At 38.5% G+C, this 25685-nt stretch overlaps 1 protein-coding gene across 2 annotated transcripts in view; it reads left to right on the forward strand.

Annotated features, from left to right (window-relative positions):
• RELN (reelin) overlaps positions 1-25685 on the forward strand; it is a 280189-nt gene that overhangs the window by 133469 nt on the left and 121035 nt on the right. For both annotated transcript variants that reach the window (XM_017811391.1, XM_017811392.1), the window contains exons 8-10: positions 2474-2525; positions 16717-16813; positions 19145-19385. In XM_017811391.1, coding sequence (XP_017666880.1) covers positions 2474-2525; positions 16717-16813; positions 19145-19385 — 390 coding nt within the window. The remainder of the gene's footprint in view (positions 1-2473; positions 2526-16716; positions 16814-19144; positions 19386-25685) is intronic.

The following is a 25685-nucleotide window of genomic DNA, read 5'->3' on the forward strand; positions in this document are numbered from 1 at the left end:
AATATACTACGCTTCTCTAACCGCCTTGAGAAGAGATGCATTGTTATATGTCCTCTGCAGAAATTAAGTCACACCACCGGGATATTTTTCCCATTTTTTTAATTCATTTTTAGTTGTAGTGTTGAGCATAGGTAACACTACTTGAAAAACAATGTATTTATGACATTTAGCAAACCCAGGGGCACAGCTCTGAGAGATTTGACCATTAACTGTCTTCTCCCTGCTGATATGCAATTTAGACTATCCTTAGTAATTGGGAATTGACTTCAAAATCCAGTGTTGGACTGTATTTGTCGTATTGCCATGGGGTAAATAGCACTACCATGGCATGAGGAACTTGGAAAAAATTTGTTATGATATCAAAGTGGTGTGATTAAATAATCAGCTGAAAAAAATCATCATGCTTATAAGCAGCTAGCAGCCAAATAATGAAAGTATTTATAAATATTATGGCAGTGTTGCAGAAAAATCAAATCCTTCTGAAGGAATGTGCTAATGGCTTAACATTATGGATGAGCACAAGACAGAGTTCAGGCCAGAAGTCTTATCTAGTTTTATTTTTGAGTATGGACATACATTTAAATCCCTATTGTCTTAGAAGCAACCTGTTTCTGATTTGTAGTTGTTTCGGCAATTTCACAACATATGTCTTCCTACCACAAATTTTACAAACTGTTTTATTTCTCCATGAATTTCATTAATCCTATTCTGTCTCTGCTCGAAATGGCTCTTGAAATCTCTGTTATTGTGAATGGCTCCTAATACATGGATTACTGCTTTAAAATACTTAGTCCAGAAGAGTTGTATTTGCAAAATATATTATATCAACAGCTCTGACAGCTGCTGGTTTGCTTCCTTGACCTCCTTCTCTTCTCCTGACTCCCAACAGCTGCCTGTTACTGCAGGCAGAGGGTTTTTTGTTACCGACTGTCTCTGTTGGTGAGAATTTACTACTGGAAAAATCCTGGAAAGATGTATGGCATCAGAGCTGTTGCAAGCAAAGGAAAATATCTGCTAAAGGCTACTAGTTTCTCTGCAGTGTCTGAACTTTGTAGTCCTTTTCAGAATTTTGAAAAAAGTTTTTAGTAAGTCCAAGACTTTTTTTTCCAAAGCGTTGCTGAAATGATTCACAACATAGTCTCTTCTAAGTCTACATGAACACCTCTTCTGCAATGACTGATATATTTAATTTCTTGGTGATATGAGCCACTGAACCTTGATAAAGGTTTTGTTTGCAAATTATAACTTTCACAACATAATTAATTGAATGTAAACTAACATAATAGGTTCTCATAACTCAAATCAGAAAGCATTTTATTATTTGGCACGATAAGTGTGATACCTAATACTGAATCGATCCTGACAGAATGACTTAAATGAGAATGTGACTGTATTTTTAAAGGGGTTGTGTAAATGCAGCTTCCCTATTCTTGTTTAAAAACTAAAATTGCCTGTTAGGACATTTAATCTTGTTATCACCTAATCTTCAGTGCATTTCGGTGAAGATCCCATTCCTTAATATTTATAAGAAGATCCTCTCTGTATGTAATATGTATGTAGAAAAGAAACAAAACACGCCATAAACTCATGCCAACTCATGCAGGTCTCCATCCATTATTTTCAAAGGCATCATTTAATGAATAACTCAACTAGGCTCACACACCACCACCATGGCATGCCTTGCTTTTTATGTAGCAGTATCATAAAGTCCAACTTTCAAAATAAATTGAAAATAACTAGGTGGCCTTCACAACACACTAGTGTATTTTATTTTATAGCATTTTCAGGAAAACAGTTCTAATTTGAACTATTGAAATATGGAGGCATTGAAAGAAGGAAGGAAGAGAGGCCTCAGAGGAGGGTGTTGTGCTGAGTACAGAGGCAGCTGCTTGGTGTTTTCTGTCGTTTTCTAGGTCTTGTTTGGATGTGAGCAGTGTGTAGATGCTACTACAATATTTCATTGTACATATTACGTGGTATCACCAAGGTTTTGTTTGCTTTGGTGTTGAAGGTTGAAATTCTGTTATTTCCTCTTAATATTTCATTATTTTAGGTTTACCTAATGTTATTTTTATTATTTACTAATGGTTATTTTTGGTTCTTGTTCTGTGCTGGGAGAAGTGAAAACCGTTCTGTATATATACAAATTTACACTAAACTGACCATAAACCAGAGAGTTTATTTTTTCAGTCTTCTAAACAGTGGTCAAACACCAGTGTTGCACATAAATGTGCTTTTTTTTTGGTAGACATCAGTACAATGGAAAAAAAAAATCCAGCTTTGATGAGATATCAATAATCAAAATGACATAACAAAAATTTCCATGATCACTCAACCTGAAAAGGCTGGCAATTAACAATTCTATGCACTGGAGATGTAGATGGCTAGAGATTTTCTATGCTTTCAAAGAAAAACAAGAGATGAATGTATTGTTTTCCTGATCTAACAAAACTGTTTGCTTCTCTTCCCATAGACCACCACTGGCCTTAACACAACTACTGCATCTGTCCTTCAGTTTTCCCTTGGTAAGTTTAGATAATTCTTTCTCCTGAGAAAGTGCAAAAAGTAATTTCTGCAAAGGAAAAAGGGCCTAAATTTCAGGTTTACCTTTCTGGTTGATGTTCCATTTGACATGAGGGATTTAAAATATCTTTTAAAAACTGCAGTTTATTTATTCATCTCCTGATCTGGAGCTCCTTATCTAAATTTTGGAAACCAGAAACTTCAGTGGATACTCTGATGGTGAGAGACACAGTCATGTTTCAGTTTTGTTTTTTTCACTTATTTTATAACCTGACATTTAACAATATAATCTCTCGCTCTTTCTCTGAAGTGTGATTATTGTTTCTAAAAAAGGAAGGTTTTTAACACTTAACCCTCCCGATATATTCCAAGTTACACCTAGGTAGTGCTGTTTTTAACACATTTGTACAAAGAGAATAGGTGAGGCAGACTGAAACTAAATGCTATTAAGTTCATATTATCAATGGCATGGTTGAATGCTGTATTAGTTAGAACACTGTGAGTTATTGAGCATTTCACTGTGCAGTTGTGGCTATAAATTCTGGTAGAAGTTGTGGTTTGGGCTGAGGGCAAATTCAGAACACAGTATGTTAACTCATATCTCAGTGTTCAAAATGTGAAGGAAAAATGTTCTTATGATATAAATGGTTCAATAAAAAAGCAAGCAGGAAATGTAACCTGCTTCCTCAGTAGACTCCTGGGTATGTGTTTCCAAATCATATTCCTATTTTTAAAAAAAGTAATTCTACGGAAGTATCTCAGCAGACATGTGATTAAACTCTGGAAATCTCAGTTGGAAATGAGAACTATCAGGTAGCTTGGCAAGCAGGTTGGTTTTTTTAATAGATTGGAAATCAAAATCATGGAAGGCTTAGAAATATATCATTTAAATTTGGTTTTTACCTGAAGTTGTTCCTTTGGGTATTTGAAATCATCATTATCTGCAAATGACTGCAATGTTAATAGAAATAAGGACTGGTATAGATCCTTTTATTTTGAATTACTGGCTTTAGAAAGCCAGAAAAATTTATCCAATCCTTAACTGAGTTATTGCATAAATATTGGGCACCTCAAATGAAAACCAGCTGGCTGCTGCCCCGCAGTTTCATTCAGCTAGTGGAAGGGTAGCAGTTCACTTGATCCTCTGGGACATGTCCCTTGCTGGCAGAAGCCTTCCCATGTTTGGAGTGCCTGAGGAGAGGTGCTGCAAGTTTGCGATGATGGAGGAATTCCACTTTTCATGAAAATTTACAAAAAATTTACAAAATTCTTCTTTGGATTATTCTTGCAGTGACCCAGAGTGGTTAACAGCAGGGTAAGCTGAATGGGTTGGTAGGTATATGTTCGCTGTCACAGCTCAGTGACTAGTGGCTGATGCAGGCCAACTGCAGAAGGGTGCAGGCTCCCAGAAGCTTCAAAATTAGAGTTAAGATTTCAGTAGGAGCCTTAATTCCTATCAGCTGGTGAAGGTCAAATAAAAAATATGGTAAGAAAAGGCTGAGCAGAAAATAGTCTATATGACAGGATTGTCGTGCATACGTGCTAAGAATACTTTAAACCATACCAGTAGAAACCAGTAAAACCCTTGTGATGGAGCAGGAGAGGGGTGGATGCACACCTGAGCAAATCAAATTTCAGCCTGAAGTTCAAAATGTGTCCTATTTCCCCATGTTCCTGTGTTGAGCTTGAAATACAGTGCAGATTGGTTTTGTAACTGATAAAAACCGGCATGAGCCAGGAGACTGCTGCTGAGCTCAGCAGTACTTGGCTTTAGAATCCAGTTTCCAGCTTATTCCCAAATGTCCGATTTAATCATAACCCTATTTAGGGATTCATCCAAGGGAATTGCCTTTTTTCTTAAAGAATGTTTACCACTTTCTATCAACCATGGAATAGCTTAAGCTGTAACCTTTTGGGGGTATCTTTATGTTAAATTTGTCACATAGTTTTGTCCACATTAAAGTGCATACCTTTTAATTTCTCTCACCACTAATTATGAGATGGAATTTTGTATTTTCAGGTATATAAGCAGATGAGAACTAGGAAATGAAGCAAAAAAAAAAGGATCCTGGTTTCACCAGAAATGCTAGATCCTTCTAAACTGTGTGGTCAGGAAGGGTAACACACTAGTGAATTTTTCATTATTTGATATTCTGTGTAGTTTCCTTCATGTATCACCTATTTGGTAGCTTTGCCCTTTAAAGGGCAAGGCAGGTGAAAAGGTGCACTTAAGATGAAGGCTTAATTAGGATAAAAAGGTAATTAGTAAGGCCTTTTTAGCATGCAGGACAACATTAATGTGCAATATCCTTTCTGAATGAGAGAAACTTGTCTCCCATGCAGCATTTACTCAGCGCTGGTGGCTTTGCCTTTTGGTCCAGGGCTGGGGCGATACTCATGCACTCTCTGTCCAAATGTGCAGAAAATTTCAATTGCTTCAAATATCTTAATCATCCTTCACTACATTTCTTCAAGACCAAATACTGACATGTCTAGCAGTTTCCTTACTGTTCAGTGGCATTGTTAATTGAGATATTTAAAGCAATGCCTTTGGGCTCTCTCAGACCAGAACATCTGATTCAACAGCTTGGGAATTGCAGGATATTGCACAAAAGCCTCTGGACTCAGCTGCCACACAATGTTAGTCTGATTCATTAGCTGAAATATTCCCTATTTCTCACTCTGAATCTCAGCCTTTTCCCCTTAGCTACGTCCTTGGACATCTCCAAAGTTGAACGTGACCTGTCATTCGCATAGGCCACTGTGATGGAAGGTGACTCACACGACTGGGAGATTAGCAGCTGAGCTAAATACAGGAAGAAAGAGATACATGAAATCCATGAGGGAAAGAGGAAAGGCTTTAAGGGAGCAGTGCCAAGGTGTGAGGTGTGCAAGTTGTTGTGCTCATGCATTGTTCCTTGGGTGTCCTCTCCAAGCAGATGCTCCGGTGGCAGTGGTGTTTGTTGTGGGCTGTGCGTGCTCTGCGTGGGCAGTTCAGCATTGGCAGGCACTTTGAATCCTTCCTTCCCCCACAGTGCCTCTGCATCAAACACCAAGATGAAGCTGAAGGTGCTGTGTTGAGCACAGTCAGCCTGGCCTCCAGGGCAGGTGCTCCTCAGAGCATGGAAAACATGAAGATTCAGGATGCATGAGCAAAGGTGATCTTCAGCGCCTAAAGGGTAATAGGCCTTGACACTGGAAATTCATTAGGCATCGTTGCTGCTTGGATCATATGCTTAGTCCCTGCTATTGCTAGAGAAAAGACTTGACATGAAGCAAAATATGGATCTAGCACATAAACCTTCATTAAAAACAGTTTTCAGTGAGGTTTTAGTCGTAGGCTTTAATCTGGGAGAGTGCTTTGTGATTTTGCCAGATGGACTCTGTCTGTCTTCTCAGGAAAATCCTGATAGGTATTATCCAAAAGATGGGTCATTCATGTTATGATTTGCTCGCTGGTCTAGAACCATGAGCATTTGGACCTTTACTCATGGATTAAGTTTGGCAGTTTTCTTCTGCTGCTTCTGGGGTAGAATAGAATAGAACTATTTCAGTTGGAAGGAACCTACAGTGATCATCTAATCCAACTATCCGACCACTTCAGGGCTGACCAAAAGTTAAAGTGTCTTAGCATCTTTAAAATCATCCACTCACTTCTCTGCTGTCTATTGCTATTGCACCTTCCATTGTTCCAACTTATTTTCTGTAAACATCCATCAGACGACCAAGTTTACTGTTGATTACAATACTGGATAAAATCTACAGGGTTCCAGGTGAATAAAATTAATCTATTACAATCACTAACAATAGCTGGCAGCAGGTTATCAATCTCCCTAATATCTTTCTAAGGGAACCTTATAGCAAGGATAAATGTGTGCATCTATTGGTTTTAATATGGTTAAAATATTACTGAAGAAATATTACTATTAGTATTCAACAAATCAGAACTTTTTGGTAAGGACAAAACCCCGCTAATTCAGGGTGCAATGTTACTAGGGTGATCTACATTTCCAGTACCCACTTTGTCCCCATTTTCTATCTTCCCCAAAAGGAAATTAAATGCCAAACTTTCTGCTTTTACATGCATAAATATTTCGTTGACAATCTCATCGTATAATCACTTAAACCAGTAACAAAAGTAATAATTTCTCCAATCTTGTTCAACACACTTTCCTCTTCCAACTTTATATTCTAGTTGAGTAATCACCCCTGCCTTCACTTCAAATTTCTTGAGCTTCTAAAATCCGCCAGACCGTCAGCTGTACTTAATTGCAGAGTAATGTATTACCTGTGGTGACTTTAGATTTATACTGGCATGTTTTTTAAGAGGTGTATGAGCAATACACATACCAGGGACTTCCATGTGGCTTAGTTTATTTACAGTCTGTTTTTAATGCTGCTAATTTCACAGTCCTCAGTGACTGTAATGGAGAAAACTATTTAAAATATGCTATTGATTGCTTTTGATTAGCATATGAATAAGGGTCACTGATTTGGATACAGACTTTTGACATAATGACTTCAAAAGCATTTTCATGTCATGTCCTGCCTCAGCCTAAGACATCAGGTTACTGAATCATTAACCAGCAGCCTCTGCTTCTCTTCCTCAACTACCAAGGTCACTAGGATTTATATGAGAGCTGTTTTACTCAGAAAATCCATGGGCTAAGGGTCTCGGTGATGTTATTGAAGACAAAGCACAGATAGTGTTTATCACCTTTAGAAAATAAAATGCAATTTTTTCAGGCTTATTTTTTTCCTTCATTTTTTTTGTAGTGGCAATTTGCCATTGTTACCAGTGTGAGCCTTGCAGAATTAAATTTTATAATGTATTTGATTATGTAGATAATGAAAATATTTTTTGCTTTGATGTATTTCAATCTACAGATTATTATTATTATTTAATCATCATCATCATTAGAATTATCGAAGGTACTTTGGATTAGTCCTTACCTGCCAAGCTTCTGTGCTTCAGGAAAATAACATTTACTTCTCTATTAACCTCAGTAAATAGGAGATCACAATAGACAAAAAATAATCTTACAAAAATAAATAGTGCAGCTGATTCACTGACCTCCATGTATTTCTGTGGAGGAAATAGCAGTCTCTCTGGGCTGTCCCCTGGAGCAGCATCTGGAGGGCTCTGCAGAGCATCTGTGCAGGATGACGATCCCTTCTCCTTCCCGCCAGAAACATCCCGACTCCTCTTTGGCTCAGCCGTGTGAACAACGATGACTGCATTTGGCCCTGTGTGACAGTCTGAAGACATTTATCATTTTTGTCCTTATCATGTTTTAATTCAGTTCTGGTGGCAGCTGGTATATTGACAGTAGTGCTTTTGTGTTGTCTATTTATCCTCTGCTTGGATTCAGACCACTCGATAGAAGACATCCAAACATGTTGTGCTAAATAGGCCCTAGCTTTGGCTGAAAGGAACCATTGCTGATGATTTCCTCTTAATTTTCCTTTTGTTTAGTCAGTTTTACAATTAGCCGAAGCTATCGGATGACTGACAAGTGCTGTAATAGCCATTTTGTGAGATAGCACTGGGCTTACCCTCGGCAGAACTGAACAGACATGAGCAATCTCCTTCAGAATTGCTATGAAAATTCACTCCTATGTCTCTAGAGAAATACCAAAGTGAAAAATAACCCCCTTCTGAATTCAGCGTGGAAGAGTATTTTCTCTTTTAAATCCCCCATTATCTTGTTAGCTGAACACAAAAAAACCCCCCTCATTGAAGAAACTATGGTGACAAATGTCTTGGGTACATTGAGCCACTTCCTTTGCTTTAGTCACCTGCACAGATAATTTCCTTCAGTGACCCAAATTTCTTCTGCTCCAGTGTCTTCCAGGAAGCACCAGGTTTTATGTGCAGGCTTGGCACATCCATACAGTCGTGTTCATTGTGGTACCAGTAGGGAGGAGGCAGTTCTGGTGGCCACAAGTCAGATAGACAATCTTGCATTAGGCAAACATAAAGCACTTTTAGACTAATTGGATTTAACTGCCAGGAAACTGGCTAATAAAATTTTGTTAGAACCCTGTCTGAACTGAGCTTAAAAAATGCATAAAACTGGTTTTTACAATAGGTTTCTTGAAGCACTACTGTCCAAACCTTCATTGTTACTATGTTTAGATCCAGTTCCCTTCTAAGCAAAAAGAACGCAGCACGGAGTATATTTGAACCTCCAGTTGTTTTGTCCTAATTTCTTTCCTATACATTTGTGAAAAGCTTGAGAATTTGATATAATTCAATGCCAAAATTGCGTCATTCACCATTCTGCATTTCTTCTGCTTGCTTCATTTCCCATTTTCCCCCGATAAAATCATATTACATTTTTTTGATTGGCTACCCAGATTGCTATTTGCTATTGCCTGACATGAAACCTACTAGTTTCCTTTTCCTGGTGGAAAAGTCCTTTGAGTTTATGCACATGTTATAAATTGCATCTAATGTGAAAGAAAAGCACAGGTGAGTAACATCATCTAGTACTCTTCACATAGCATGTGGAAATGTTGGGTGTTGTTTATTGATGTTGCTGAGTTATAAAACAGGAGCTGCCTAGATAATACCTAGATTGAAGCCAGGGTTTAAAGTTGATGCTGCATTTGAAAGACATTTTAATGGCCTTGGGGCAAAATGATTTGTGTTGTTTTGGCAAGCCCAAGGTTCCAATGAAATATTGTCTTTATTACTTCTGTACCAGGGCTTCTCAGCCACTGTTGGGAATTAAAATGTGAGCATTACAGATTTACTACATGAAGAAAAGCAGAAAAGATAAAGAGAGCCTCAGGATTCAGATCCAGGGCAGGTGGCCATGCCACCACCTCACACTCAAACGTGGGCCATTATGGAATTGGTCTCTGCAAATAATAAATGCTGGATTAAAGATGGACTTTCATCTTAATCCTGCTCATATCATTGTATGAGGATAACACTTCTGTGTGATTAAAAATGTCCATTTTTGAATTAACTCAAACAACAAAGCATCTGTAGGACCCAGGGAGGAAGCAGAGGAGCCCCCAGCTCAGCAAAATGCTCCTGGCTCTTTTTCCATTGGGCAAGGGAAGGGGTTTCCATGAAAGCAAAAGCATATAAAAATAGAAAAGTCCATCAGGAATTGCAAAAATCCAGCTTTTACCAAACTAATTATTGTCTACCGCCTTATAAATTTAAAGGCAGGAAATCAGTTTTATACAGTTTCAGAAAAGAGAGACGTGTCAGCTCAGAACTTGGCTTGAGAAAAAATATTTCCCAGATTTTCTTGGTGCCAGGGAATTTCACTGAAGTGGGCAAGGAAAGGACTTTCAAATCTCTACATTCAAGATACCTCCTTTTACACAGCAGTTCTTGGGACCAACGTGTGTTTTCTACTGCCTCTCTAGAATGGACTGGCTGTAGGGACTTGAACAAAACTTCCTAAATTTTAACTATCTGAACTCTTCCTAAGGGTTTTTTAATACCCTTACCAGCACCTTATGGTGCTCACTTTCTTGATTATAGACCTTTGCAGCTGACCCAGGCTGCTAAACACAGTTACACAAAATGTCTCTTTTTACTTACTGATACATATTTGTGTACTACTGAACTACTTTAAGATGGTATCATTTACATTTTGCCCAGCTTCATTGAAAGGTAACCCTCTGCCTTAGAGGATCTCCACACATTAACTATTTAATAGCAATAGTGTTGAAGCATATGATATGTGCATACCAGTAGGAAATGCTTACTGAATGCAGGGGTTACTACTTGGTCAGACATTCAAGAACAACTATAAGAGTATTTTTGGAGCACTAATGATACTGTTGTTTCGGTAGCTGTAATCCCTGTGTGTCCGTTTCATCCAGGTCTTAACAAGTTTGCTCACTTCACCTTCAGAAAGGTGCTCTTTCCAAGATTAGTGCACTTAAGAACGTGTTTAAATTTAGAAGCATCATGTAATTATTTATTTGGCAACAGACATATTACCCAAGCACATACCTGCTGGCTATATCTCAGAAAGAGACGTTATAAATAGCTGAGCATCTTTACAACAGAATAAATTGGAAACAGGCATAAGGGAAACACAGCTTTCTGCCTGGTTTATTTTTCTCTCCTTAATGTTCCCAGCACAAAAAGCAATATGAATTCTGATCTGATCTTGTTCATTAGAAGAGAACAAATTTGTGTGAGCACAGGAAGCACATCATATCTCTGAATATAAATAGACTAAGGGGAAGTTGAGCCAGATAAGTATTTCCTCAGACTTCTCATCTATAGGAAATTAGCTGCATTAATTCGTAAAAAGTACATTTGCTGTTATTGGGAATCCTGGCAGGAGGTGAGTGGGAAGAGACCCATGGGTGGTCACCTGGTCCAGTGCTCCCCCCATGCTCCAACCAGGATCACCCTCTGGGAAAGGACAGCTTGCTCAGGGCCCCATCCTCCTGAGGTTTAGCCTCAGATTAATCTTTAGGACTTCATTTATGAAATCCTTATGATTAATTTTTATCAAATGTATTTACTAATCATTCTTTCCATATTTTTCAGTTTTATAGTGGAGGCTTTTAGCATGTTTGTCAACCCTTTATTTTTCTTTAGATGTGAATAACTACCCAGCATTTCCAAAATAGAACAACAGCCTAAATATGCCACTGAAACAAAGTTAGCTGCTCCCAGAAACCTGTGGAAAATCAATGGTTGAGATTTTGCATTACAAAATTCATAGTTTTCATTAACTCTAGAATAGCTCTGATTTTTATGGAAGGCAAACACCACTGGCATTTTTGTTTCCTGGTGTCAGGTATTTATTTCAAATTGTTTATCAGAACACATACACAGATGCAGACAGTCAAAATCCTTTTCTCATAAGGGAGAGAAAAGCAGCCAGCAATAAAAATATTTCTTCCCATGGAAAGGTAGGCTATGATTACGAAATAGAATACAGATCTTACACTTTTTAATTTGCATATTTTTTGACTCAGAATATTTCTTTGTGCTCTGCACTCATTCTATAAACAAGGTCAAGCTTTTAAAAATAGTCTAAAGATCTAAAATGTCATAATTAAAAATCATATTTGTAATTCATTTCAAAGTTGTTGCTTCAAAGAAAAATTAAAATGCTCTTGTGACCTTCTCTTGAGAAAGTTTTCAGAGACAGAATGGAATGAACAGTGAATTGCATATTTCTGTACCAGAGCTTCTGGTATATCCAGCACAAAATATTCCATCTTTTAAGATTGTTAAAATCATCTGGTTCTTGATCAGAAGCCAATATAAACATACACCTAAAAAAAATTAGAATCCATGGAGCATTCATTATACCAAACTGTAAGGTTCATTACTTTAGAAAATACTATTAGCAAACCAGCCAAATTTGACCACTAGTAATTTAAACTATCCAGTTCGGCTTATTTCAAGCGATATCAGCAAACCATAATCCTTAGCAAACACTAATCATTATTCATCCCATTAACAAAGTGAATAAAAGTAATCTAGTGTTAGATAAACAGGATTCTTCTCAGCTCCCTTTTGTTTTTCAGACTGCAGTCAGGACCCAGTTCAAACTCTTCTACAAATTTTTTGTGTAAATCTTGCTCGTGCAGTCCCACATTAGACTCGTCCTCCTTAAAGCCAGCATTAGATCTCTCATCTGCTTATCCACGGAAGCACTTGCAGGAACTATCAAGAGGTTGTCAAGAGGCGTAGGACGTCACACTCTATAAGGAGCAAAATATTGCTTCCCTTGCAGATGGCACCCAGTTTTATCTCAGCAAAACACCAGCTTCTAATCAATGTTGTTAAGAAATCTTAGAGACCAACAGCTGTATAACTCGGGTTTCTGTAAATCTGGCACAGTTGGAGGCAAAGCTGTAGTGAGAATTAATTTTGCCTGCCATTGTCAGCCTGGATACAAATAACAGAATACCTGGATACAAATAGCTGATATGTGGTGCCTTCATAAAATCCCTCCTGAAATACTGTGCTCTTAGTACTTCTACCTACATGATATTTGAAAAAATAAGGTATGTAAAATATTCACTAGTACTTTAGATAACATTGGAGGAAACCAAAATCTATTTAACAAGACCTAAAATTAAAAAAGGCTGAAAGTCATGACTGTTTCAGCTGGACATGCTGGGGGTGGTCAGTACTGGTCAGGTCCTGGCTATGGGTTACCAGTCCTCTGAAATAAGCAGCAAAGCAATTGAGAAACATACTTTTGTTTCCTTTTTCTATTCTTTCCTGTTTAGCTAAGCAGAATTAACAAAGCAGTTGTCAGGAGATGTTTAGCAATCCCATACTCTGCCAGTCAAAACCCTCCTCTATTAGCATCAGTGCCTGGACTAAACTTTGAGAAAATTTTATTTTATTGAAATGTGGCTTGGGAAAAAATCCAAGCATGTAAAGCACCAGCCAAATAAATCAGTGTTTCAGAATATTCAGCATATGAAAATGACTGGATTTTGTAACAGAAGCTGCTCATCATTTTTGATAACAGACAAAATTGCTGTCTGATCTTCAAATGTATCATTTAAAATTAAATCCATGAAGGTTGTCTCTACTCTAGCTGTTTTCCAAAAGTTTTGGAAGTCTGTGAACTTCAGATGAAAGCCTATCAAAAGGAGTAAAATAAATTCAAAGGAGAATAATACTTTGTTCCTGAAACACAAGGACAAGCTTGCCTGTATATATGTAAAGAAAAAATTTGGTTGTTCTTGGTTGGAGGATGGTTTGTTGTGCTCCCTGGCTCCAGTAGATAATTACACGTGCCAGCCCTTAATATTGAAAGCATAATCCTAACTCTTAGTCAGATTTAGCAAGCAATATCCTCACCAAGGCATTGGTTTTGCTGTGACATACTCAGTTTAAGAAAGAAATGGCGTTTTTCTCTAACACGGTGACTTACTAACATAGATTTCTTTACAGTAATCATTGTGCATGTTTGCTACCCTTTTTAGTGGCTAATTCAAAACCTGAGCTTTCCTGGTTTAAAACAAGCCTAATCTAATCCCATTCAAAAGATCTTATGTACAACTTTTCCTTCAGAGGACAGGAGGGTGTGAAGATTTATGGCATGACATCCTGCCCCTGCTGCTCTGCTGAGAGCTGACAAACTGTTTATTACCATCTCTAGGAGCAGTGGGAAGGACACCTCCCTCCCCAGCTGAATTTGCCCTCCATTCTTGCTGGCACTGCTTGAATTTTGATCACCTATTTGTTCGCAAAGTCAGAGTATAGCTTTGCTGATCGAGATAGAGGCAAACATCCAAAAAGCAGATTTCTATTTTAAATAATCCTAGTTTATGGTTACAGAAATAACAGCAATATGGAGTAATAGCAGTAATATTAAGTAATAGTAATATTGAAAGTAATATTGAAGATTATATTGAAAGCCAGTGATTTGCAAGACCACCTCAGTAAATCCTGTTCTGTAGTGCAGTTGCATGTTCATCCTCTTTCCTTTTCTTAGGAAGAAATTCTTAATGTAGACTAGGATCTATAATAGTTTTATAAAAGACTCAAGCACCAGATCCATATGCTTCTTGTATATTTAAAATATATGGTTCAAATATCAAAGAACAAAGCCTGAACCATGTTGATGATTTTCTTCAGATGTATTACTTTCTTTTTTTTTGTCAGTTCAGGTTTTGCAGAATTAAATGGTTACATGAAAAATAATTTTGCTATTTTATGATTGTGAGTCATCATACATAAAGAGAGTTTAAACACCGATAAAAATACATTTGTCATCACAGCCAGTAATTGCTACCTACACTGACCTCGTGGACTTTCCCAAACTAATTTTAATCTTCATACAACCTGCCCTGCTTATTAAAATAACGATAACACCCAGCATTTTTCTCCCTTCTTTTCATTGCCTCCATTGCTCTTTTTTCAATATCACAAATGAAATACTGCATCTACCTTGCAAAGCCCTTTCTGAGTGGCCTCGTTTCTTTTAAGCAATAGCTTTGATCTTCATTGCATAGTTTGAGGGTGTTCAGATCTAACAGACAACATTTTTTATATTGATGGTGCAGCAAATCTGGCCTTCTCCCCTTTTTAAGCAGCATATTTGGACTTAGCTTTGTTTAAGAGCACTGTACCAAAAGTTGATTGTAACACTAACTGGAATGGCACATGTTATAAAATCTGTATTGCTGTTTATTTTTACTGTTTATATTCCCTTAATTTCTGTTTAACAGGAAACTCAGTATGTTGTTGTTTTGCCTCACAGCCTCTGGCCAGCCAAAGTGGTTAAACTGGCTGAAGTTCACTGATATTTGAACTGAATTTCCCTGGAATAAAATGTGTGATTAAGGGTTGGAGCTCCTAAATTCCACAGAAGTAGGAGCTGACAGCAGATGTCACTTAGTAAAGTAGACCATCTCACCAGATGGGCAAATATGAAATGCAGAGGCTTTTCCTGACATCATTTTGTTTTAATATGATAGAAATAAAATGCCTTGTCAGTAAAATATAACCAGACAGTTGCTTTGTAGTCATTTTGGATACATGGTTGGTAATTCAAAGTCCTGCTGCCTTTGCAATATTAATTATTCTGTGCCTCTTTGCAGCAAGAATATGTGTCAGACCAGCTGAATGTACCACACGCAGCTGTAGTGGTTCGGAAGTATCTGTTACTCTACTTGCAATTTAACGTTAGTAAAAGATACAGGAAAGCAACTTTGTGGATCATTTTCAGGATGCTAGTTGATGCATCAGGCAAAATTATAGACAGGATTCCATCCCATGTTTTGGAGTGGTATTCCCCCTGCAGAGGTATGTGATGTGTGTCTCAGAGTAGAAAAGCAGTTCTGTAGAGCTGAGAGCTGCAAATGTGAACTGCCTCGGGGGAGCTGGGGTTGCAAGCAGTGTGCTTAATGACATATGTTCCCATTAAAATGTGTAAGCTGTTCTCTTGTACAAGTGGTTAACACCTTTTTAATCAGGCCGTTTATTTCATTACAAAAATAAGCACCCCAGGTTGGAAAATGATAGTATTTTATGGTCAGCAGTGTATATATGCATATATATGTATATAAAAATATGTATATACACAACTTGCAGTGTGATTTAATGTAACTGAGACATATAAACATAACATACTACTTGTAACACAAAATACGTAGTTATACTGTGAGCAAAGCTGTGGTACTCACTCAGCAGTATCTTGATGCCATCAGAGATACTGCTTCATTGAGAACTGTTTCTCTTAAATGTGGAAGGCAGCTGATGTCTGCTGTTTTGAATCTCACATTTCGACATGATCATGAAGTAAAGATCTTTGGAGCACACGTTAGGATTTGTCTTTTTCACTGAGCACTGAATTTCCTGATGTGGATGAATTAGCCGGTGTCTGAGGAAAAATAGTATTTTTAGTGTATTTAATTACCACTCAAGTTGTTTATCATGTTTTCTAGTCCTAGTTTTGTGTTATTTTGACTGTCCCATGTATTAATTGTTAAGCTTATCTTTTGTGACAACACCCAGAAGGCACCCTTTTATAAATCAAAAGTAAATATATTACCCTACCTTGCAGGGGTGCCATAAGGCTTAATTAGTTCATCTTTGTAAAGTGTTCTGAGATTCCCAGATCAGCATCAAATGTTTGTTATTAATTATAGGGTCTAGGGAGTATATTGGATGATTTCTTAATTTAATTCTCTTCAGGCAACCTTAAAATAAATAACTTTGTAACATCTTTATTCTTTTAAATTCCTAAAGCACTTTTGTCTTGGCTCAAGTAATTCTGTGTATATTTTCCTCTTACTTACTGTATTTTTATTTCTGGTATTGTTTTTTTTAATATAGTAATATGAAAAACAGTCTCTTACTGTTTTCCCTATGAATTCTGTTATCTGGATTATTCTCTAATAAAAAGGTTTTGTTTAAACATTATATGGTGGGGCTTTTCTGCAGTTGGGGGCGTTAAGTAATTTGCTTGGCTTCCCCTGGGAAATTTGCAGAGATTACATGGCACTGCTGTGATTTATCATTTCTACTTTACTTCTGACTCATAAAACATGCATTATTTTGTGTTTACCTTCAGCAACAGATCACAGGAAATTTCATCATCAATCAAAGTACTTTAAAATCAGGAGAAGTGATAATGTGACAAAGGCACAGTCAGCAACTGTGCTTATTGGAGAATCATTTATTGCTTCATTGTGTCGTAACACTTCTCATGTTATTGCTTTTCTCAGGATCGGGTTCCTGTCGATTTAGTTACTCAGATCCCAGCATCACCGTGTCCTACAGTAAGAACAGTTCTGCAGATTGGACTCAGCTGGAGAAAATTAGGTTTGTTACAGCTTTTTAATCATTTTCATGCTTTCCAGCTGGGCAGCTGGTGTTTAAACCTGGCTCTTTTAAAACTTGTTTTATTTGTTAACTTTTCAGTTTTCACTTGGTCATACACGTTAAAAGATGAAGGGTGAAATTCCTTGCTAATTGCAGAACTGCCGCTGGGTTTGGTAAATCACAATTTCATCCACTGAGTATGTGGGAGGTGAGAATGACTTCAGTCAAGTGCAACTCCAATAACCAGCATGTTCTGGTGCCTGAAAAGCCAAAACTTTGATGACTTCTGCATTTTAGCATCGCTTTTAATGTCAGCAAGAGCCATATTTTATAGTGCTATAACTTTCTACATTGGTAGGATAAAATATTCAATAAAAATAGTTTCTAGTTTGATATGAACACTTCACTCTTAACATTCTTGTAGTAACAAGATCGTGGTGAATAGTGGCTTGCTTTTAAACAGACTGGTTTACATGAAAGCACAAAGGATTATGAATGGGAAAAAATTAAATTTTTTAATTGCAATGTGCACACCTTTAAAAAGAAAGTCAGTGTCAGAGATGGATTTTTCTAAGAGACCATAGTATTTTTTTAAATAACATTAGGAAAAGCATTTTGTGCAATGGCATATATACATAGTTATAGAACTGGGGAAGAAAAAATTGTCATTAATATGTAATGTCCTCATAGCATCTCAGTCTGCCTTCCTGCATTACCCTAGTGTCTGTGCTACACAGGTGATTTGCTTGAGCCTATTTTCACTCCATTGATACAACTTGCAGAGCAAAAGGCTCCTTAATTTTTGATGAATAAGCAAAACTGTAGCTGCAAGACTGTGGATTTCAGAATCTCATCCTCCAACTCCTTGTGGGAGTAAGGTTAGGATTTCATTTAAAAAGCATAAATTATGAAAAATTTTATTAAAACAAACGGTACTCATTCTTATCTCAGAAAAATATAAAGCAAGAGTAACTTCACTGCAAGCACTGGTGTTGCCTCAGAGTAACCACATAATACCTTTTATTTTTCTCACACTGATGCAAAATTACACACCTAGTCCATAAATTCAGCTCACTTGCTCTCACAGCTCTGCAAGCCAGAAAACTGAAGAGTTGTGATGGTGCCAACGCAACTCTTGAAACCCAAATTTTTTGAAGTTAATGTGTATACAGTATGATCTCTCTTGCCTCAACTTTGATGCTGGAGCCACCAGTAGAAAATAGGTCAATAGAGCAGTGTCGTGCGAAGTGGAAAGGATGAATTATGGAAGGATGCTCGTTTCTCCTGTGGTCTGTATGAATTACGGTGTTTATTTGAATGTGCTTCAGCGACTTTCACTGCGCTACACACGGCTCCAGGGAATGGTGGGAGAACTGGGGAGACAAGGGACAGGAGGGCAGCTGTGAAGGGGAGGTGTCGTGTTGGTGTGTGCTGTGTCAGTGGGATTTCACCTCTGGACTCCCAGGAGGGAGGGAGAGGAAGGATCTCTTGGGGAAGACGGGTGCTGTGTGTGGGCTCAGGGAGAAGTGAGGATGTCTCAGAGCAGCATTGCAGTGGAGGGTGACAGACATAACATTTAGCAAGTGCAGGGTGATTTGTGGGGGCAGATTCTGGGTGTGAATATGGGACAAATGCAGTTGCTTTTCAGCATTTTGCTTTGCTTTCAAAAGAGAAGTTCCTATTTTCTTCTCTAAAACCAATATATTGGTGCCCTTTTTCCATAAAAGCTCTGGTTTGTCTCTAACGAACTATTCACCCTTCAAAGCATCACTACCAGGGCAAAAGCAAGGTTGAGTAGCTGACATCTTGAAACACCAATTTTGTAACTCCTTGCAGCCTGAAGTTTGAATGTAGCTAATTCCTTGGCTGGGTGATTATCAAACCAAAAATAATAATTCTCACCATTTCTTCCTTACACACAGAACTCAGTCCTTTCATTGCCCCTAGCAATGTAAAGATGTTCACCCAGAGCTCAGCTCGAACCTCAGTCCTTCTGAGTCAGTCACCTCAGAGTCTGCCCAGTCACCTTGGAGCTGTGACCAGCACTGAGCATGGACATGGTCCTGCTCTACCTTGCTGCTCTTGAAACATCTGCAGTGATCTGTTGTTTATTGCTTTATTCTTTGAATAAGAGCTGCCTGTTAGGGCTGGATGTGCACTGCCTGGCACAGTAGGACTCTGCCTCAAGGCAGATATTTTCTGATCTCCACAAAACAGCATACAAGGGTCATCAGCACAGCTGTGTCACACCTAGTAAATGTGTTATTTGAGGGAACAGTTTTCCTGGCTATGGCTTAAAATTTGTCTAAATTCATATCGTTGATTTTTCAGTGCCCCTTCCAACATCAGCACAATCATCCACATCTTGTACCTTCCTGAAGATGCTAAAGGGGAGAACATCCATTTTCAGTGGAAACAGGATTATGTTCATGCTGGTGATGTGTATGAAGCCTGTTGGGCATTGGACAACATCCTGATCATAAATGCTGCTCACAGAAAAGTTGTGTTAGAAGATAATCTGGACCCTGTGGATACTGGCAACTGGCTTTTCTTTCCTGGGGCCACAGTTAAGGTTAGTCTGATTTTCCAGGGCTTAATGTTATTATTACTCTTGTATGTAGAAGAAAACAGTAACATCTAAACAAACTGCGAACACAAGGCTGTTCAGGTCATTCCGTCCGCTTCTAGAATTGGGCTCACTTTAACTTTGTTTTTACCTTTTCCCTGTCCCACTGGGGCTTTCTAAAACATTTAGACTTTTCTGCCATGACCAAGACCAAATGGCAGTTTATTCTGTCATGTCAAAGATCATGTAACAGAAAATGTGAAACAGCTTCCTTTTAGCAAAACAGTGCAATATTTTTGAAACAAATTCAAGTCTTTCTGTTGGGTATTTTGAAAACTACCTGCTTGTTTTACTTGGTGTTATTGAGCTACAGCTACTCACTTTACCACAAACCAACACAAAAAATATGGTTTCCCAATTTTTCTCTCTGTGAATGTCCCATTTCTGTTGTAGCATGCATTCAAGTAGCGGCTGCTCCTTAATATTCTCTTTTTTGGCATGATCCTGTTTTGGTGTATGAAATCCAGCCAGACCATTATGCCTTGGCAAAAACTCTAAGGAGCCCAGCAAGATCACTGTGCACAGAGTTCTTTCACGTGCAGAGTTGTTCAGTATTTGGAAAGCAGCTGGATTCTTGCTTTCTGTGTCTCCAAGCAGCCAGAAGTTGAACAGCAGATGACTCTCTGGTTTCATCCTATTTTTCATTCACAAAAAAAGCAGATTTATGTCAGGGTTCATTTGTGATGCTGGTAATGGTTTTGGCAATTGCACGGGAAACAGATGTTGAATACTAGGGCAGTAAGAGGTTGGTTTTGGCCTCATCCTTTTCCCACAGAAACTGATATGAAGGGCCTCAAACTAATAGTTTTAGAAATAAATATTCCCACTAATCTACTACTCATAGTACTTGTGTGTTTCTCTTTTGTTTACTTAAGCAAGACCATTTAAACTACATTGACAAAGTTTTAAGTGACATTTTAGAGTCAAATAATGTCCTGCATATTTAATGAATACTATGTGATCAGTTCACACTTGTTGTTTTGTCAGTCTTATCTCTGGATTTTAAAATCCAGCCCATACATGTGAAGGTGTGAAACCAAAGCAAGCATCAATGTACCATAGACACCATCACTTCTTCTCAGATAGCCAAGCCTAAATACTGCATGCTTCTTCTGAAACACCTGCAAATAGCATCTAAACTTCAGCAAATAAACCTCTTTTGTTGTTGTTGATGATGATGATGATGATGATTTTTTTTTTGTGATGTTGGTGATTATTTTGGGGTTTGTTTAGTTAAATTCAGCCAGTTTGTCTCAATACACAACTATGGTTACATGACAGATAAGAGACCTAAACCCAGAAATCACTGAGTATTTCTAGAAATCCCATTTAAACTCAAGCCTTATATGTGCCACAGGTGAGGATTCAGGAACCTGCAATTCCTCCAAGGTCATCTTCTGTTTTAAGTACAAGTGAAATGTGCAAATACCTGTTCCCAGCTGACATCTAAGTGTAGCCACTTACACCAGGTTAAGGATGTGTGGAAGACTGTAGCGTAGCCACACTGGATTAAAGCTATACATGATACGGGGCTTTTATTCTTCATGGGACCCTGCAGTGTATCTAGATTATCACCAGAGCACTCTTTTAGTCAAATTACATTTTTAAGGTTCTGGCTCCAGTCTTCCTCAGATTTTCAGGAACAATCTTGCCAAATATAATTTGAACAGATTTTGCAGTGTGAATTTCATGTTACGTCAAAAGTAAAACTATAAACTGGGTCAAGATTTACATCAGATCAGCATAAACCCTGTCGTAGCATTCTAGGATCAAGAACAATTTTCTGACTTTTTTTTTTGTTTTCATGCTTAGAACATTATATAAAAATTTACAAAACTTGAAATATTTTCTTTAAACACCATTTCCCTAACCTCAGTTCATCACAAACACAATATTTTGTATAAATAGAAAAGTAAGAATCTTTATAGATTGTGCTAGTGACATCAAAAATGGCATAGGGGAAAGTTTTAGGAGATTTCTCTATCATAGTCAAAGGCATTGGCCCACAGAATAATGTTTGAGAAACCCTAACGGTGTTACAGGGATAGCTTGCATCACAGATAATTTTATTCCCTTTTTCCTATAAGTCTTTTTTCTTCCCAGACATCAAGAATTTGCTAAATAGTCCTGGTGAAATATTAAGAAAAACCAAAAGAAATAAAATGTCTTTTAAAATTGCTTGTTATACCTTGTACATGCTCTTACTGGATGATTACCAAGTTGCAAAGAAAGCTGGGTTTTTTTCTGTCGAAAACTTACTTTGGTAGTACTTGAACTCTACTAAAATAAATAGCAAACATTACAAATCCAGGAGTTCTACTGGTAAAACTGCTCAGATTAGCAAATTTAAAAGGCAAATGAAATGAAGGAAAGTACTACCATAAAAACTACTCTCAGGGTCCTGGCTTAGGTTCTGTGATCAACTCAGTCACTGGAGTGGACAGTGCCAGTATTAATGGTAATTATACAGCAATGTGTTCACTCCAGTTTGGTGGGTTTGGATACAGTGTTCTCAATAAACCCTGGGGGAACTTGCCTGAGCCCAGCTTGGGAAGCAGTTTCTCCTCCTCTCCCAGTCTGCTTGATCTTGGACCAGGAATTTCCTTACGTCTCTTGCTGCGCTCAGGAGTGGTTGCTACTCCTTTGAAAGCACATGGCTGGTTGCAGACGCAGCTGGACCTGGCTATTGAAACAGGATGCAAGCTGAGAGATAAGCCACTGAATTTGTGTGGTTTGGTTCCAAAGAAGGCAGCAAAAGGCAAGAGAGATGCTGCTAGCAAGGCCAAGCAACCCTTAGGAGATTAATTGAATCCACTGGAACGTATTTATCTGTGTTGGACTGTGTAGAAGGGTGTTGAACAGGATAAATTCCTGACCTTGTTTCAATATATCCAGTGACAGCTCTGAGCATGAGCATGGACATGAATGTTGCACTGGTGGTTGAGATTGCTGAAATGCATGAAACAGTGCTGTGCTGTGAGAGCTGTTAAAGGTCTGGGAACCTCAAGACTTCATAGCTAACTGGGGGGAAAAATAAGATCTTCTTCCTTCAGTAATACTTCTTGGATCTCTACTCCTATAGAACAGAAAAGTGATCTCTTCCTTCAGTGGACACTTCATATTTCTTATGTATTTGACCAGTAATTGCTGTGTTTTGAGGTACAACATTTGAGGTACAAGGGTTTTTTTGTTTTCTCTGATTGCCCTGGGCCAAAATTGGGTGTGTAAGCTCAAAAACTGAGGCTGAGAAGGGAAACAACCTCACAATCTTATGTCTCTGCAGTGCTTTGATTACATAATAATAGCATGGAGATCAAACCACCTGTCTCTGAAATTTTTCCACTTCTGGGAAAAAGCAGTATGGATCATGACAGACACTGGAGCATCAATGTATTGATCATGATGTGTTAATCCAGTGACGCTTCTCATTTTTGAGAAGAGCCAAGTTACCGAATTGTTGTCTCTCAGTAGTTACAGCTGCTCTTCGCTTGGTGGCTGAAAGTTGCCATCCAGCTGGTCAGCTGGGTCAGTTCAGTCTGCAGGGTTTGGGGACCACACCAGCAGTTGTTGGTGCTGCTGAGCTGTGTGTGCACAGCCTGGCATAGCATGGGATGGGGCAGGAGGGGAAGGTGTGTGCCAGCCTTGCTGAGCAAGTTGGGTTCAAGACCAGGGAAGGGCAACTGATGCACATTATTCACTACTGTGTACATGACCAAAAAATCCTGAAACTCTTCAAATCCCAATATCCTGATTCACTAAGCCCTTTAAGTAACTGGTCACCACCATTCAGCTCGTTTTAATTTCCCAGATATGCATGCCAGTGTAGCAGAACAGAAAGAGAGTGGGAGAACTGAGCACTCACACTCAGAAAAATATGCTGAATATGCGTCTGTAAAACACTGTGACCTTTTACCACGCCCTGAGCAGAGCAGGGCTGTGCACATCCTAGATCTGCAAGTCCTTCCTGATCCTGTGTTGTTTTGTGTGTTACTGAGCAGAGAAGACATACACACAGGCCTGGGAGCTTGGCAAAGAGAAAGGCTGATTAAGCTATTCGACCCTCTCTAGTTCTGGAGTAGATTTCCAAATGTCTGAATACTCTGTTAATTAATAGGAATGGCTTTGGAGAGTCTTTTTTCAAAACAAACATCCTGATATTCCATATATATCTCTCTTGGGTTTGTTTGTGCTGAAATTAACAAGATTTTTTTCTCTTTTTTGCTTTTAAATTCTTGTTTAAAAAAGCCTTCAGGTTCCATTTTCTGAATCAGATCAAATATGTTTGAAGGAGGAGAGGTAATGCTCTATGTATGCCACTGTGAAAATGGCAGATTGAAATTGCTATGACCTTATATTGGTCAAAATTACAAAGACATAGGTGCTTCCTACAAAATTTCTTTGTTTTTTGAAAAAGATATAACAAGGCAGTATTTGGTCTGTGGGCCAAACCCAGCCTTCTAGCCAGCTGCTTTGCATCACAGGAGCCCTTATCCACCACATCTTCCTGGGAAGAGACAAGCAGGCTTCCTGCTGCACCTCATCTGAGAGCCATTCCTGCTTCTCTGTGGGTGGAAGGAGGAGTGTGAGAGAGGAGGAAAGGTGAAGAAAGCAGTACAGGGTGCACAGAACCTGTCGACTGGCTCCCTTTAGTGAGAGTGTGGCCACTCTGAGCTGTGCCCATGAGAGGGCATTTGTATATCCATAGGGCTGGATCTAGCGTGGAGTTGTTCTTGCTTTTTTGTTTTTGTTTTTTTTTTTTGCTAATAATCACACTTTTAATTAAATTAATAATACTTAGATACAATGCTTAGGGGTTCATTAGAACTGACAGGTGGTTGACTGTGGTGCTGTGAATCGCTGAGAGTTGCTGTCAGGCAGCAACGCTGAACCTGCACCTTCCTCCATGCCAGTTCCTGTGGCTCGGAAGTGCTGGGAACGGTGGCAGGGAGCCAGCACTAGCTCTGAGCTGGCGTCAAAGCACCAGGGGTCTTTCCTGCCTCCTAGAAGGAAAGAATTTGGTCTTTGCAGGTCACTGTGAGATGCACATTAATCAAAACAACATGAATTGACCCATTTGATGCCAAGGAGTAGAAACAACTTTGCTTGATTCTTTCTCACTCTGGTTTTACAGTGGTATACATGCACAGCATTGCTTTCAGAAGAACACATGATGCTTGTGGCAGAGTGCTACAAACATCAATAGTTCCCAATAACATAGAGGAATAGTTCAGTTCATGCCAGTTAAATGACTCATTAAGGAAACCAGTCATCACCAGAATGACCAATGTTGTACAAACATCATGAAATGTCCTAGAAAATTAAGAACCCCATACGAATCATACAAACCCCTCACAAACAAGCAAAGTGTTTTGAGCCTCAGCCTTTGAATAACAGTCTCTACTTGGAAATGATGAGTGAAAACACACTTTATGAATGTTGGTTGCTACGTCACAGATCAAGTTTCATCTCATTGTTTTGGAAAGGGAAAGCGCACTTAAGCCCCCTGTGCAGCTGGTCTGCTTGTGCAGCCAAAGTTTTAGTTCTGTACATTAAATGATGTAAAAAGGTAGCACGTGGGAAAGTTTAAAGCTCTGTTTATCTCATGGGAAGGTATTCTAATCACATTGTGGTTTTTCCTTTGATTAAAGAAGGGATGTCAGGCCAGAAGCATTTACAGCCAAATTCACAGAATTCAGAATTTGAAATTGTCCTTAAATTCTGTCGTTGTGTCTTTGCTGGCTGAGACGTTGCATACAGAGTGTGATTTTTATCAAGACTTAATCTATCCTTGTACCTCCTATCATGTCAAAGTTTAAAATTTTTTAAAACCCGCATGACTCATTCCCAGAAAGACACAATATCTAATTTATAGCTCCGTTGACAATGCTGCTTCAATTAATTTTCTTCATCTTTTTTCTTTTTTCTCTGCTTCTCATATCTCATCTGTTTGCATTGCCTAGATTTTAATTAAAAAAACCTCTCCTCTCTAAGGAGCAATCTGAAGTGGCAAAAATAATCACTTAAAATATTACAGTCATTAAAAAATTGGCTGCGGTCAAAGCCATGCATTTTCAATTTGCCGACAAACGATATTTTCGTTTCTTTTTAAAGTGCATTTTGTATTTGAATAGCATACGCCAGCCAGCCTGGCTACCAGAGATGCTCCTCCAGCTGGGTGGGCTGCGTGACAAGTCCTTAATGGGGGAAATTGATGTCCCTCTGCTCGTGTAGAGGTGAAGGCATACT

Source organism: Lepidothrix coronata, unplaced genomic scaffold, assembly GCF_001604755.1.
Source record: "Lepidothrix coronata isolate B3197 unplaced genomic scaffold, Lepidothrix_coronata-1.0 Scaffold32, whole genome shotgun sequence".
NCBI classification, from domain to species: domain Eukaryota; kingdom Metazoa; phylum Chordata; class Aves; order Passeriformes; family Pipridae; genus Lepidothrix; species Lepidothrix coronata.